The 17,480-nt window shown below is 39.0% G+C and overlaps 1 protein-coding gene across 19 annotated transcripts in view; it reads left to right on the forward strand.

Moving 5' to 3' along the window:
* The window catches only part of PDE4D (phosphodiesterase 4D), a 1,115,543-nt gene that overhangs the window by 998,350 nt on the left and 99,713 nt on the right, over positions 1–17,480 (forward strand). For 8 of the 19 annotated variants that reach the window (XM_082457172.1, XM_082457177.1, XM_082457163.1 and 5 more), the window contains one exon: positions 12,275–12,355. The exons of 9 other annotated variants lie outside the window; for them this stretch is intronic. In XM_082457172.1, coding sequence (XP_082313298.1) covers positions 12,275–12,355 — 81 coding nt within the window. Of the gene's footprint in view, positions 1–337; positions 1,372–12,274; positions 12,356–12,622; positions 17,012–17,480 lie in introns of those variants that run through there. 2 more of the 19 variants (XM_082457170.1, XM_082457174.1) reach the window with 2 other exon arrangements.

Consider the following 17,480-nt stretch of genomic DNA (forward strand, 5'->3'; position numbering starts at 1 on the left):
GAGCAGGGAGGACAGTCTTTTTCAGGAGGACAGGCTCACTCCCTGGGTCCACACGGGCACCCCCTCTTCCCAAGGGCAGCACAAGTCAAGTCGCCTTTTTCTCCAATTTACTTGCTAGCCACCCTCCCTTTAATGGGAGCATTCTTTCTCCAGATGTGTCAACACCTCGACCAGTTACTGTCTGGGTTCAACTTGGGTGTCTCCTGCAGATGATTTTGCATAACTCTGGATCAATCTCATAATTCCATCCTGAAATATGGTAGATGATTTTATTTCATCCATTTCTGGACTCTAAGAGGAATACTTCAATGTTGCCCCCTTGCACTCTTTTCTCCAGACCCAGCGACAGGCCAAGAATTGACAAAATGCTGAATAAAAGCTGGGCCCAACAAGCTAAAGGCGTGTGCCAGCACCGCACCCAGCTTTAGGACTGGATAGAGCTTCAGCCCGGCCGAGGCCCCCCTTGGCTCTTTCATCACCTCCTGCTCTCCTCCTCTGCTAGCCCTTGGCAGGACAGAAAGTCTGGAACTGCTCTGTCTAAAGACTGACCTCTGTTGCTTTGGACTTGCCCTAACGTGGCATCCATGAACAAATCCCCTTCCACACTCCACAGTCAGTGGAGTCTCCTTATGGCTGTTTACGGTACCCATACTTTTCCTTCCCAGCATTTATCACAAATGAAATGAAATCATCCTTTGTGCATATTTTGTTGTTGTTACTGTTTAATGATTAATTTGCCCATGAAAGAAGAAGCTATGTTTGGTTTTTTTTAATTTTTTATTTATTATTTATTTATTATTATTTTTTATTTTTGGCTGTGTTGGGTCTTCGTTTCTGTGCGAGGGCTTTCTCCAGTTGCGGCGAGTGGGGGCCACTCTTCATCGCGGCACGCGGGCCTCTCACTATCGTGGCCTCTCTTGTTGCGGAGCACAGGCTCCAGACGCGCAGGCTCAGTAATTGTGGCTCGTGGGCCCAGCTGCTCCGTGGCATGTGGGATCTTCCCAGACCAGTGCTCGAACCCGTGTCCCCTGCATTGGCAGGCAGATTCTCAACCACTGCGCCACCAGGGAAGCCCGCTATGTTTGTTTGTTTTTTTACTGCTGTACCCAAGAGTTAAAACAATGCATGGAACATATAGGGTTTAATGAATGTATATTGATTGATTAATGATTCTTAGGACAACTGTCTTTCAAACTGAGGGGCATAACCTACTTATGCATTATGAAATCAGTTTAGTGGGTCACAACCAGCAAGAAGAAAAGAAGAAATGGAATAGAATAGAAAAGATGATCATGTATCACACATAAGGAATTCTTTACTTATTCCATGTGACTATGTCTAAACAACACAACACATACACACATGCACAAATGCACACATATTCTGTAATCTGAATAAGGTGCTGTTGTCTAGGAGGGGCAGCAGGAGGGGTGAAGCAGGGAGTGTTGTTTGAAAAAGCCTGCTCACTTTTATAATAATTTTTATTTGTAAAAAAGAAAAAAAATCCTGGAATTTTGTGCACTCAGCTCTAATAATAAGGTTCAAAACCAGTTTTGTCTAGTGTGTGTAGAAGGACAGGGCTAAATCTGAATCTCCAGGTAGGTGTATAGTTTTATATTCATCAAAAGAAGGTGCCGATTTAAAATATTGATATATGCTCTGTTTCAGTTTTCTATGGCTGCATAACAAACTCTTCCAAAGAGTGGTGTCCTAAAAAACAACCATTGTATTCTGCAGCCGGCCCTGGGCTCAACTGGGCAGTTCTTCTGGTCTTCTTGTAGTCCTGAATGTGGCTGCATTCAATTGGCCAGTTGACTAGAGGCTGGGGGCTCAGCTGAGATGACCTTACCTCCATGAAGCTGTCTCTCTTCACTGAGTCTCGGGTCCTTCCTCTCTCTCCAGGGCCTGGAGGCCCTGTGGTCTCTCCAGCAAGGTGTTCAGACTTCCTTACCTGGCAGCTCAGGGTTCCCAGGACTTCTTAATGTGCAAGCCCAGAACTGGCACCTGGCCAATTTTGCCACCTTCTGTAGGTTAAAGCCAGTCCCAGGCCCAGTCCTGATTCAAGGAGAGGAGACTATACAAGTAGTAATATTATGACAAATGTAATAGCATATCATACTCTCCTTGGTCCAAACTGCATACTCCTCCCACCCCACCTCTGTAATGTTTTGCTAACGTGAGCCCCATTTCCTGCAATGCCTTTCCTTGACTTCTCCATTTATTGAAATCCTATTCATTCTTCCGGGTCCGGCTCGAAGCTACTTCTGCATCTGTTTCCTTGATACATCCCCTTATCTCATGCTGGAAAGAATCATGCCCTTATCAGTATTCTCAGTACCCAGTACTCTCATGGCGTCATGTCTGTATTTCATATCATGCCTTGACATAGAGTTTTACAAACAATGCACACAGGTGTAGCTCCCTTTCTAGATTCTATGCTGCTTATCTAAGATTAAGTGATCAATAACTTTTGGAAAAATAAACTGGTTCTCTGTGCCTTTTCCATGATAACCCTATGTATTTATAATTTCTCACTAGTATAACATGAGCTTTCTTAAACTGGTGGAGTCGCTACCCCTCGTGTGAACCCTGGACCACCAGTGTGATCATCTGCTGGGCACTCGTGAGAAACTCGAAAATGCAGACCTGTTAAATCAGAACCTGGGGACTTCCCTGGCGGTCCAGTGGTTAAGACTTCCCCTTCCAGTGCAGGGACTGTGGGTTCGATCCCTGGTCGGGGAGCTAAGATCCCACATGCCTCAGGACCAAAAAACCCAAAACATAAAAAAAACAGGAGCAATATTGTAACAAATTCAACAACAACAACAAAATCTTAAAAAAAAAAAAAATCAGAACCTGCATTTTAACAAGATCCCTGGGAGATTCCTAAGGACATTAAAGCTTAAGAAACCTAGAACTGGTGCATCTAATATCTCATTTTCCTGTTTTTCAAACTTTAAGGATTTGTGTTTTAAATTTTCTATAATTCCATTAACAATTATCATAGGATTTATATTTTAATATCACCTAACAGTTTTGATTAAATCTCTTAACTTCAGAATTTGCAAGGGGCTAGGAGTGGGAGAGTGAGTCAGTTAGTTGGTCTGAGTATTAAACAGCACTACTATTCAGGACATATGTATAGTTTCTGTGATTCCCAACAGAATTTATGGTACCTACAGCCTCTACTCTTTGTTTTAGTGTCTGTGCTTCTGTACTGTATTTAAAAACATTTACAGGGAGAGGCCAGAAAATTAATTATTTTAAGATGAATATTATGGAAGAAATAACTTTACTAAAAATCGAAAATGCAGTGCTTATGCTGAATTACATTGGAAAAATCCAGTTTATAATCTGAAAATTTTCTAAAGCAGAATTTTCTGTCCCAGTTTCTCATAGTAAATCTAGCAGTACCAAGTTAGACATCTTTTCTGCTCTATGGTGTGTGTACCAAACACTCTTTCTCTCCAACATTTGACTTTCATCTCTAAGAGTTTAGGGAATTTATGGCTTGGTGCATTTGATGTGGCACCGTTCCACATGTGAGGCATGGTAATTTGGATAGCGCGATAGAAGTGTGTGCCAAGAATAATTGGCTTCTGTATTGCGGAACAACTCAAATACTATGTGTATCACAGCATGTAATTTGGGTGTACAAGATGCCTGTAGTTCAAAGTGCTTTACTCCTCTGCAGTGGCAAGCCGGGCTTCCTGTTGGCTGGCTCCTTGTCTTTGCATTCAACAGTCTGGGTGCAGTTAGAAAGAAAGACTCCATCTAGAAAGTGCATTCTCATAATCCTGCAAATGGATAGACCTTAGCTCCAAGATTCTTTCCCTCCCTCCTTCTCTCCCCTCCTTCCTTCCATGAAGAATAATACAAAGCAGTTCATTCTCTGCTTACTCTGACTCTTTGTCAGCTTTCTCAAGCAGTGTTTCCTTGCTATTATTAAGAATTAGCTGAGGCTCTGATATAACATGCAGATTCCCAGGCTACTCCTCTTCAAATCTGATTGAGTAGCTTGGGAAGGAATAGAAGAACTTGCATTTTTAACTAGTGTCCCAAGTTTATGACCAAGCTAGTTTGAGAAGCACTAAAGTTCTCATATGGAAAGGCTTTGGAGTAAAATGGACCCTGGTTATCAACACCTGCTGTATGACTTTGGGTAAATTACCTAAACTTTTTGAGCCCTGGTTTTTAATGTGTAAGAGAGGGGTAATGCTAACTCATAGTGTTGCCATAAGGGGACAGTCTGTATAAAGCACCCAACATAGTGCATGGTTTATAGTTTATAGTCAGTAATGTTAATCCCTTTATCTCATTGCGGAGTAAGGCTTTTGAAGGGTTAATTTTGAATTTTCCCCAAATGTTTATCTGTGTTAGGTATAATTTCTAAAGTAAAACACAGGTAATGAAACACATCCTAATTTTAATTCAGCAAAGGTTTTTGAGGGTCTGTGGTATGTCGTGAATTTGAACATACAATTGTCTAATTTAATCATCACAATAAACCCTATATGTGGTAGATATAGTCATTCCCATATAACAGATATATCAACTGAGGCTCAGGGATAACTTTACACTTAGTTAAGTGGCAGAAGCACATCTAGATATTAGAGGCCCAGTCCAGTAGTCTTTCTCCTCTGTCACGACAGCCTTTGCCCTCGATATTTTGTCTGTTTTTAAAATAACTAACGTCTACACCCTTGTCCACATATTTACACAAATAGCTATGAAGGTACAAAACAAAGTTAATTTTCTGAGTGATTTTTTTTCAAATCATCTCAATTATTTATTTCATGAAAACTATTTATATGAATCAGTGATCCTCAAACTTAAATGCATGAAGGGTCGGGCGGGTAATGTAAAAGGACGAGCTGGGCAGCTATCAGACAAGAAGGAGTGGTAGGGACTATGGCAAACTAGAGGGAATAGCCCATCTAAAGGAAGCAATTTCTGTTCAGCTCCAGGCTCTTGTTGAAAGACCAGGATGTGGGTTCCCTAATGTCAAATCTTTAGCTTTTTTAAGACAGGAAGAATTCCAGAATTTTATGTGAAATTTCCCAATTTTTAAACAATGTGTGTGGGCCAAACCACATCTGTGGACCACATCTGGCCGGAAGACTGCCAGTTTGCAGTCTTGACCCAGCTGCCCTTAATTCTCCACTTCTCTTGACCTGGTAAATAGTCTATTTGAATAGCTTGGATACATAGTGGGCCCTTCTGGGTAGTGTCTTCACAATATACATAAATTTCAGGACTGACCTTTAGTTTCCCAGGTTCAGAATTTTTATTTTCTCAGAACCGAGTTAGATTGAGTGCTCTTACTGATATTCAGAACTGAAGAACTTCATGCAAAAACAAGGACACTAATTATGTAATTTACAGTGAGAAATATATTGCTGAGTAGATAGGATACTATATTAGCCTGATCAGTTAATTCTTTCCTTGTAATTCATCCACCTGGGAAGCAGACTCCTAATCAGAAGCTGCTTTCATGCATAGGGAGTCAGAACCCAGAAACTGACGGACTTGAAAGAAGTACCTCCCTGTAGTGGGTCTTAAAATCTTCCTCTCCTTATGGGAGCCTTGCCAGTGGCTTGAAAAGTTAGGACTCTTCCCCCACCCCGACTCAGATATGCCAAATACACACTGACCAAGTGCCTCCTTTACTACTATAGGACTAGTTCTCAAACTCATGCCCAGAGATTTTATTAAAACACAGATTGTGTGGCTTTATACCCCAAGGATTATGATTCAATACTTCTGAGGTCAGACCTGAGAATTTTGCATTTCTAACAAGTTCTCAAGTGTTGCAGATGCTGATGGGCTGCTAGATGGGGAACTCCCTTTGAGAACTATTGGGTTGGCCAAAAAGTTCATTTGGGTTTTTCCACAAGGTGTTATGGAAAACGCAAACGAACTTTTTGGCCAACCTGATACTTCGCTCCAGTTCATCTTCACCTACTGCTCTTGTCTGTGTCTCTGCTATGCTAAGATAGTCACATCCTAATGCTGGGGTTGGAACCCGGATGTTTGGACAATTTTTAGGTTGTCATTTTTACCTTTTAAAGTATTTCACTTAAGCGAAAATATTTGATTAATTACTTTAGTTTGTCAAATCCAAAATGCCATTGATTGTAAAACACACCTGGAGTTTAGAGACATTAAAATTGCGAAAAAATGAATGCACTTTTTTTAGGGTCACTGCAATTCAGTAAATTAAGCCTCAATTTGGGGTAATCTCCCTGGATTATGTTATATAAAGCTCAACTGGGTGGATACATTTGAAGAAAGGACTATGTATCTTCTTTGAACAAACACAAGATGAATTTTAAGCTTACCTTTCCCAATTCTTTTTTTTTTTTTAATTTTTATTGGACTATAGTTGATTTACACTGTTGTGTTAGTTTCAGGTGTCCAACAAAGTGAATCAGTTATACATATGCATATATCAACTTTTTTTTTTTTAATTCTTTTTCCATATAGCCACCTTTCCCAGTCCTTAGTAGAAAAGACACTGCTGGCATAGTGATCTATGGCTGACTTTGTCATCTAATTGAAATTTATTGTTATTGTATTTGTCCTCTGCTGCTCCAGTCTGACCCTGGAATGCCAGATCTTCACTATGGAATGAATCTCTTTTTGCCTTACTAGATTGGTAGGGCCATGCACCTTTTTTAAAGGGTTGATTATCAGACTCACTGTTTCCTTGGCCATGCAGGAAAAGACAATTAGGACAGGGTTGTTAAAGAGTTGCTCAACTGTCCTAATCCTACCTTGTCTTTATGGTCATAAATTACTGGTCCTACGGAAAAAGGACTTGGAAAAAATGACTGTTAACTTCAGTAAGCATCTTCATGCATATGTAAGAGGATGACTTGAGAGGCAGAAATTCTGACTCTATGCTTGCACTTCTCAGTCTATTATTGGAAACCTCTTGGGGGGTTCATTTATTTGTTTTTGAAAAAAATCACTAAGTGAAGTCCCTTAGTTATGTAAATATTAGGCCAGGCATCTCTTTCTTCAGAGAAAGAGTGTGAAAAGAGCTCCCCCTTTTCATTAAAACCTGCCTCTCTCCTTGGCAATATTTAAAGAGAGAGTAGACCGATTTACCTAAGAATTTGGGAGTATACTAGGAGAAAAAGAGACTGAACCCTCAACTTTCTCTCTGAAATGAGAAGTAAGGGAAACACATTAAATGGATCAAGGTGGCGTCACGCGGTCTGTGGTCAGGAGAGAATGTTGATACAACAGGCCTTGAAGGGGTTAACACATCAGGATGAAGGGGAAGCCTGAGCTGCCTGCTCCAAGGCAATGACCTAAGGTTGAGGATGAGTGCTGATTTTTGTCTAAATAAGCGAGAGTGATCAAAGAGCTACAATCTTGGAGTTTGAGGCTGGTCCCTCCTAGAAGCCAGGGGAGTCCTGAACCAGCAGGACATAGAACTTTACAGGACCAGCGTTCAGCTGTGATACCACATGGCGATGGCAGAAGCCTTCATGCTAATTGGCAGTCCTCTCTCCACCTGAAGTTTAGAAGCAAGCTTCTAGTTTAGACTGAATACCAAGAAGGGGGAGTTTTCAAGCAGGCTGAGACTGGATTTCCTACTGAAAGGCTCCAGTGATTAACTGGAAAAACAAAAGAGATGTGACAATATTTACATCTAAGTATTATGCGAGCCTCTGTGGATATAGAATCAAGTGAGACAAGATCTATTATGACAAGCAGGTAGACTCGAAAGAAAAGTATTCAAGGCTAGTTAGGGAAACTGACAGTTATTCATTTAGCAGACTATTGAGTATCTCCTGTGTGTCAGAACTGGGACCCACAGCGAGATGAAATAACACAACCTCTACACTCAGAGGGTTTTCCAAACTGAATAGAATAGCTGTAATACTGGAAGTGCTTGTAAAGATATACTCAAGTTTGCTGTCCAAGCTTCCCTGTCTTCTAGAAAAGGCTGGATATACATACTGTAGATAGTAATTAACTTACACCTTAGAGGCCATTTGGAACCTCTCCATAAATAAAAGAAAGAAGGGCATTTCAGACAGGGAACAGCATTATAAAGTCACAGACATGTGAAAAAAGAGATGATTATTTCTGAGTAGCTAGTAGTATATAGGGTACAAACAGATGGAATGGAAAGGAATAAGATTAGGTATGAATGCAGGTGGAGGCCACCTTCTAAATTTTTTAACTTATATTTACAGATTTGGTGCACCACCAAATATAAGTATAGCTTAAATCACTTAGGTGACCTAGGTGGAACAGGCGGTGAATGAGACTGAGAAAAAAGGATCAGTGAAGCCCCTGGAAACAGGGAGGAAGACCAGTTTGGGAGAGCATTAAGACGTTCTAAGCATGACATTGTGAAAGAAAATTGGAATCTGTACCATATACTGAGTGTTATGGACAATAAAGATGGTATAGACCCTGCTCTCAACATGCTTAAGCCATAAAACAAGTAAAACATGAGAGCAGGAGCCTATGTAGTTCAAAGCGCTGAAGAAAGTATACAGTAATGACTTACCATCGTGGTTATATTTGGTTGAGAATGCTGCTGGGAGGAGAGTGTGAGGAAGTGATTGATGACTGTAGTGGAGGAAGAGATAAGAGGATTAGAAGCAATGGTTTAAAAGAAAAAAGGCTTCAAAACATTCAAACCTCCTCTGTGTAATGGTGGACACTATTTTGAGAATGTCAATTTCAGGAGACACCATAATAATGTGTTTGTGTGTGTGCTTAAAAAGCCACCACCATAAAAGATCTGGAGTCCCCTCATAAAGTTCAAGTACCAATTTTTGCCCGTGAATGTGGAACATTCTGCTTTCCTACAAACATAACTGTCACATTATAAGGCATAGCTCTCATTTTCTTGGTAATTTAGTGACAATATAAACACGTATATGACTTGTGGTAAATATGGTGATTCTCACTTTATAACCAAAGAGGGGGGATGTTACAGCTTGTGAGCAGTTATGACCGTAAAGCATGCAGTGTGAGTCACCAGGTTGGCCCAGGAATTAAGATGTGTTATTATTCATGCTGGTTAGCTGAAGTTCCTGAACTAACCTCGTTGGAGTTTGCATTGTTGGCAAAGGACAAGATCTTTACTGATAGATCAAGTGTGTGAATTCTGCTCCTAGTTCTTTGGCTAACTGGTTCTGTAGTTTGGGGAAAACTTTTTAATCTTTCTGTTCTCAGTTTCTCTATCTGTAAGCAAGGAATCAGACCAAATTCCACCCAATATTGAGAAATCAGCGATTCTATGGTATGGCAGAGACTGCTAATGATGACTAAATATCCTCAACAGATTTGTTCAGTTGGTGACCAGTATAATGATGGTTACAAAGTGAATCTTAATTATATTGGGTGGCATCTGCCAAGCCAAAAGACAACATTTCTTAGCCTCCCTTAGAAATAGGTGTAGCCCATGAAATGTAAGCAGAGGGAGCTCCTGCCCAGAAGCACTCCCTTTTATCCTTGCTCCTCTTCCTGTAGTATTGACTTGGGATTGTTCATGTGATGACTGGAGCACCAGTGGCCATCTTGCAACCTGAATGGTCTTAAGAATACAAGGCATATCTTAAGGATGGTGGAGCAGAAAGATAATAGGAGCCTGATTCTCTGCTGAAAATAGTGTCATCATTCAGCCTTGGCCTACCTCTGGATTTTCTTCATATGAGACAAAAATAAACCTCTCTCATTGAAGCCACTACTAGCCACCTAATTCAATTTCTAACTAATGTATTGGTATCAGGTTACCTTTATATAATTTTACATCACTAGGTTCTCTCTTTGCAATTTTGGAGACAATAGTTTATAATAAATCTGGAAGTCTTTGGTGCTCTGAGGCGCAACATAATTCACCAAATATCTAAAATTAATTAATGAATGAATTTATGAAAACACAGCCACAATATGTAAAGAATTGCCAATGTTTGGTACAAACTGGGAGGGAGAAAATCAAGGGAAGTTTATTAATCAAGGAAACCACAGAATTTTTAAAATATTGGAGGTTGTTGGGATTTGGGGAGCTAAAAGTACTTTTGATCTTAGTTTGTAGCAAGTTCACATTTTAACAGAATGGAAACCTCTAGTTTTCAGTACACCTGTGCTTTGATCTCCTTGTCTGTCATTGCAATGTGATTATGAGGATTACTGGGTCATTCTCAGACTAAGTTGTTTTTGTGATTTAATTTTCTGGGAGAGGAAGGGGATCATTAAAGGATATCATTAAAAGGAGAGACATGAGGCTTGTAATTGACCTTCCTTGAAAGTAGTCCCATCTGGAAGATTTTATCGGTAAACATTTATCAGTGCATTTGGCTTTTAAGCAGATTCTTCTCCTCTATTCTTTAAAATAAGCAGGCAAAGTCTAAAAAGAAACCACAGGAGTGCCCATAGGTTGCTTTTGTGCATACTCATTGGGAAGAAAATTTATATGTAAGAAAAAAATTCTCTCCTAAGATAATTATACGATTCTGTTTTTAAGTTTTGCTTCAGTGACTCTCTTTCTCAGATTATAATTTGCAGGTAATAGTGTTCTTCAATGACAGTGCTTTGTTGTGATTTGTTTTCATGTATGTTCAGAGTGGAGGTGTTAGGAGGGATGGGATATTTGTGAAATCTAGTGTGCAGGTGTTTTGAAAATCTGTTAAAGCTCTGTTAAGCCCAGCACTAGTCTGAAACTTCATATTGTACTTCTCTAAAGTACCGGAACTGTTTTTTAGGAGGACAGACGTTGCTGTGGTTTAAATAAAAGTACCAACATGACGTCATCACTTACCAGTCAGAAGACATAACCCAGGCAGTCTCGTAAAGTTGTGTTTGGGGGTATCAGAAGAGTTGCTTCCCTTTTCACATATCTTAAAGTTTTCCTGTTTGGTTGGTTTTGCTTGTTGACTTGTGTGTGTCAATAATCACAACCTTTGTCATTTTCCAGTTCCATATCCACTTTCAGAGAGAGAAAATTTCTTTTTTAAAAATCTATTTTGAAGTTTTACATTTACTGAAATACTTCCCCTCATTGATAGCCAACTCTGTTTCTTCCATTCCCTTGAGCATACTCTCTAGTCAATTTAAAAAGCAACATCGACATATCACACACCCATAAGCAGTTGTTACACACTTGTTTTCACACTCAGTAAAATGTCCTGGCTGCATTTCTCCTACATGTTGTATATTGATGACTTCATCTCTCCACTTAATGGCGCTCCATGAGGTTTTAGGTAAAGTATGGGTACCATTTGGATTAGACTTGTTTATGAGGCTTAGTCTATGGGTCCTATTATCAGAACTCTCTCCATTTTTGGCTTCATCCCCAGTTTCCATACACCTGGGGACAGCACCAATGTCAGAATCCTAGAAGTGTATCTTTCCAGGTTTTTCATCCAACAACAAAAAAAGAGCTTCTCTCTCTAGTAGCTCCCATACAATAAGGTTGTAGACACTACAACCGATCACAGTGACCCCACCTAACAGTGAGGAGGTCCCCTGAAGGGAATCAGGGTATTGTTTTCCAAGGAAAGGAAAACCGAATGCTGGGCATCCGTAACGACCAATTGCTCACTAGCGATACAGGCCTATTTCTTCATGAGATAGCAACTTCTCATTGTGTATGGACTTCATGACAGATCAAGCACAGCTAACTAGTAAATTCTGAAGTCTTATTGCATGCCTGAACTCTAGGCCAGTTACGTCTGTTTATAGCTCAGAAAGACTGCCACAGCAAAGGGAGCAGGGCAAACAAACCACATATACACTAATTATCAAGTTAACTATCGCTTGGGCCCGCCTTTGTTCACAACTTAATGCCCCTACAACGGACTGCCACACAGATCACTTATCTCCATCTTGAAGGAAAACACTAGATGTTTTCATCCTCTTACTTTTCTCTGCAGTAACCAGCACAGTGCTTTGTACATGATACACAATTAAGTAACATTTGTGAAATGAATAAAGAACATTTGAGGGAAATAAAAAGCAATCATTCCTCATCAGGAATGAGTTGAGAACCACTGGCATAGCCTGTTTGACAGCTTGGACTGGATTCTGTTTCAGGTTTGGTTTTTGGAAACTCTCCTTATTTTAAGTAGGAATGATTATTAAAATGATTTCATACTTATTAATCTATTATTATCAGTCTTAGCCAATTATAAAAATGGCATGGAAAATTAGGGGGGAAAAACTTGAATGTTATAAACAGTTGAGCATATTGTATACATAGTGAAGAAAATATTTTCTTCATTTTTTTTTTTTTTTCTGGTAGCTGAGGTAATACCAGAAGAACTCAAGAGTAGACTTGAAGTGATATCAGAAGAAGGTGGTTACCCAAGTTTACTGACTGCTGGTAGGTGGCCAGAAATAAGGAGAGGGTACAATAGATATGTTCAGTTTTCTTGGCACACATAGCTATTGAATTATCTCATTTCTGAAAGAACTATAGCTCCACTGTTACCTAAGTTTATCCTTTAGCCGCTTAATATAGTAATACCCCTAGTGTAAAAGAGGGCATCAATTACTGTGATAACCTGGATCCTTTGTAAAAGAATACTAGCATACCAAGGAGGGTTTTTGTTTTTTGTCTTAGTTTATTTTTTGTCCCATTCCTTTTTAGGTAAGAATTAGCATCTAAAAACACCACATTATGGGATTGTAAATACAATGTTTCCGTTGTAACTTAATAAGCATAAAAATAAACAGCCACTTCTCCACTTTCGCCATACAAGAGAGTTGAATGCTGGGTCATTAGTTACTAGCAGAAGTCCTTCTTTTTTATTTTTTTAATGACTTGCAAAATTTGCTGGTAATATACAAAGTCTAAGCGAAACTGACTTCAGAATGAGAACTGGGCTTTCATTGTTTACTGCATATTGCTCACTGACCCATCTTTTCAGAGGTATCAGCTGTATGAAGATAATAGTGCACTTTTTCAGAAGCACAAAGTCGGTCAGAGTTCATCACTTTGCTCAGCCTCTGGAGACCCTGACCCAATGATGTTAGCAAAAAAGAAATTGTCTCAGGACTCCAGAGTCTCAGAGAAGTGCTAAGAGTACCCATCATTCATTCCTGTGTTTCTACATTTAGTTTCAAAGTTGAGGATAAAACCTAGCTTCTGAGATTCCCTCTTGGGGCATCTTTTGTGTCTACTTGGGTTCCAACAGTCCTTCATTTGAACCCTCAGGCATCTCAGGCATGGTTTAACTGTAATTGAATTGTAAGTTACAAATATATTTTCTCAACATTTTGCAAGCACCCTTCCATTGTTTTCTAACATTGGTGACATCCCAATGTCTATTCAAAACCTATTTTTCTTTGTAAAAAAATTTTGTGAACTTCTCTTCATCCCTGATATCTCTACATTTCTTGATCAATTGTCTTGGTCTGGGTGTTCATCCGCTGTCCTGGGCGCACACTAGATCTTTTCACTCCAGACATACGGGTCCTTTAGTTCTGGATTTGTTTTCTTTTCTTAGTTTATCGATAATTTTACCTTTTCCGTTTTCTCTGTTTTCTCTTCCTGGGATTTGTTAGTTGAATGTTGGACCTCCTAGATCAGATCCTTTAATCTCCTCACTTTTTTCTTCTTCTTTTTCATCTCTTTGGTGTTTTGTTATACCTTATAGAAATTTCTTCAAATTTATCTTCCAACCTTTCTATTAAAATTTTCATTTTGGCCATTTTTTTTTTTCAATTTCAGTACTTTCTTGTCCTCTGCTGTTGCCTTTTTAACAGCATCTATTCTTATGTCAGGAATGCATTATCTTTGTACACAAATGATAGTTCTTTAGAGGTTTTCCTCTGTCTGTTTCCTGTGGATTTCTTTATTCAGTTGATGTGGTCTGCTTATACTAGTCTCTCTTCTTTATTCTGGATAATTTCCTCAAGAGGTTGTCCATTCGTATTTAAAGATCTCACACACCACACACACACACACACAAACACAAAGACAACCAAACAACAACGATGATGACAGCCACAAATATACCACCAAAGTTCTTTGAACGTGGATGGGGCTTGTCAACTGCAGAGTTTCACTATAGCATGATTGGTTGTTCAGTTGCGTTATTCTTTGGGAATTCTGAGGTGCCGTCATGACAAGATTCTTCAATTTCTGCCTGGAAGATATGCAACTGAGGGCATATACCTGACTGCTAGTGTTTGGGGAACATGGCTTATAGGGAGGTTGTATGTCTTACTGGGAACTCCGCAGTTAAGCATCTGTTTTTCAACCTTGGGTGTTACCTTGTTTGCCCCAGTGCCTGATGTCCTCAGTTTGATGTCTCTCTAGCTTATTTTCTCCAAAAAAGGTAAGATTTAGTCTCCAACAGGAGAGGGAAATAGTTGGGATCCAAAGTCTCCATATAATTTTAAGGTACTTTCAGCCTCTCACTAAACTCCTGCCTTCCTTAGTGTATGCTGCCTCTAAGCTCTGCATCTCTGGGTTGGGCAGAACGTGTTGGTTCACTTTCCCTTGGAATTTGCTCTCTGTAATCATCTTCTCAATTGTGCTAAGGCAGTTTCTACTTCTCATCCACTCTCTCCTTTCTAAAAATCGTTGAAGTTTCTCCTTTGATGATCTCTCCTCCCTCATTATCTATGCCTTTGTGGATTTGTGTGTTTTTATTCCCTTACTTTCATTTTAGTGAGGTGTCAGAAAGAGGAGAAGATAAGCATGTATAGTTTCCCCATCTTTGCTAGAAATCCAGGGAAACTATAGCTGAGGAGGAAGGTGGCTTGGAAGAGGACTTAGAAAAAAAGTGATCAAACAAGTTGGATGAAATATCAGCAAGATTCTAGAAGGTCCTGCTGCTGATGATAGCTAACATTTATTGAGTGCTCATTATGTGCTTGGAGTTTTGCAAAAAGTTCTTTACGCAGGACATTTATTTTTGTCCTTGTAAGAACACCAGGAGGTAGGCACTGAGGCATAGAGAGGTAATATGACTTGTCTAAGTTAGTAAATGGTAGAGCTGGGATTTAAATCCAAGTCTGACTCCAGAGACCATCCTCTCAACCACTAAACTATCTTGCCTCCTGTAAATTGCTTAAACAGGGATTGTAAATGAAAATGTATCAGAAAAAAATATTTTTCATGTCTATGATTTAGGAGACTTTCTTTTCTACCAAAATTATTAATTGGCCTATTTAATAATGTTTTAAGACTAGAAAATTCTTTCAGGTTTGAAAAGTAGTAAGAGAACTTTCTTCAGATGAATAGATACTATCTGTAGGACTTTATGAGACTTAGGTATTCATCATTTTACAAACCTATAGACCATCTATTTGAATTCTGTCCTCTTACCATTTTGTAAAATAAATATGCTCTTTACAACTGTGGTTTTTTAAAAAATATTCATTGGCATATAGTTGCTTTACGATATCGTGTTAGTTTATACTGTACAGCAAAGTGAATCAGCTATATGTATACGTATATCTCTTCTTTTTTGGATTTCCTTCTCATTTAGGTCACAGCAGAGCACTGAGTAGAGTTCCCTGTGCTATACAGTAGGTTCTCATTAGTTATCTATTTTATGCATAGTATCAATAGTGTATATATGTCAGTACCAATCTCCCAATTCAGCCCACCCCACCAACTGTGTTTTAAATCATATGTAGAGAGATGGAGGTTGCGTCTGTACAACACCAAACATCTGGAAGAAAAGAATCCCCCACCAAAGCTTGTTAAAAGAGATTCATAAGCAAAGCATGCTTTTGAATTATGAAAACAGATTCATGTCCAACATCTTGAAGAACTCTCACACGTATGTTTATGTTTCAAATATAGCTTAGAGATCATTAAGATTAAAATTCAATTGTGTGCTCTGTTGTCTTTGCCATCAATTTCAGTTAAACCAGACTTGCTTGGCAGTTTTGGAGAGAAAAGTCTTCAGTGCTTTCCCTTTTGCAATTTTGACTTCGGGGTTTTTTTCCTCCACAAGTACATATTATTTAAGGAGACTCTTTATGTTAAACCTCTAAATCATTCACCAGGTGGTCTTCATCAGCACTTATACAGATGAAATAGAACTAAAAGTTTCCACAAATTAATCTTTTTTAGGCTTTGTAAAATTTTTGTGAACTTCCAGGAAGCCACATGTGTTCAGGTTTTTGTCTTTTGTTTTTATTTTTTGTTTTTTAAATAGACTTTATTTTTTAGAGCAGTTTTAGATTGACAGCAGAATTGAGTGGAAGAGATTTCCCATGTACCCCCTACCCCCATACATGCATAGCCTCCCTATTATCAACCCACCCCCACCAGAGTGGTACATTTGTTACAACTGATGAACCTACACTGATACATCATTATCACCCAAAGTCCACAGTTTACATTAGGGCTCACTCTTGGGTTGGGAGAAATGTATAATGACGTGTATCCACCATTATACTTTCATACACAGTATTCTCACTGCCCTAAAAATCCTCTGTGTTCCACCTGTGATGCCTTCCTCCCCTCCCTTCCCCCACTGACAACCACTGATCTTTTTAATGCTGTCTCTATAGTTTTTGTCTTTTCCAGAACGTCATATAGCTGGAATCATACAGCATGTAACCTTTTCAGTTTGGCTTCTTTCACTTAGTAATATATATTTAAGGTTCCTCCATGTTTTTCCATGGCTTGAGAGCTCATTTCTTTTTAGCGCTGAATAATACTCCATTGTCTGGATGTACCACAGTTTATTGATCCACTCACCTACTGAAGGATAGCTTAGTGCTTCCAAGTTTTGGCAATTATGAATAAGGCTGCAATAAACATATATGTACAGATTTTTGTGTGGACATAAGTTTTCAGTGTTTGGGGGATAACTACCAAGTAGTGCTATGGCTGGATCACATGGTAAAAGTATGTTTAGTTTTGTAAGAAACTGCCACACTGTCTTCCAAAGTGGCCAAACCATTTTGCATTTCGACCAGCAATGAATGAGAGTTCCTGTTGCTTCTCCACCTCCTCACCAGCATTTGGTGTTGACAGAGTTACAGACTTTGGCCATTCTAATAGGTGTGTAGTGGTATCTCATTGTTTTAACTTGCATTCCCCTGATGACATATTTGGAGCCACTTTTCATATGCTTACGAAATGTGCCTCTTAAGGAATTCACCTATTTTTTAATCAACTTACTTGTTCTCTTACTGTTGAGTTTTAAGATTTCTTTGTATATTCTGAATGACGGCTCTTTATCAGATATGTCATTTGCAAATATTTTCTCCCCAGTCTGTGGCTTGTCTTCTTATTCTCTTAACATTGTCTTTCACAGAAGAGAAATTTTAAATTTTAATGAAGTCTAGATTATCGATTATTTCTCTCATGGATTATGCCTTTAGTGTTGTATCTAAAAAGTCATGATGAAACGCAAGGTCATGTTTTTCTCCTATGTTCTGTTCTAGGAATTTTATAGTTTGTGTTTTACATTTAGGTCTGTTACCCATTTTGAGTTAATTTTTGTGAAGTTAATTTTATAAGGTCTGTGTCTAGA

Source organism: Balaenoptera physalus (genome assembly GCF_965194825.1).
Source record: "Balaenoptera physalus genome assembly, chromosome: 3".
NCBI lineage: Eukaryota > Metazoa > Chordata > Mammalia > Artiodactyla > Balaenopteridae > Balaenoptera > Balaenoptera physalus.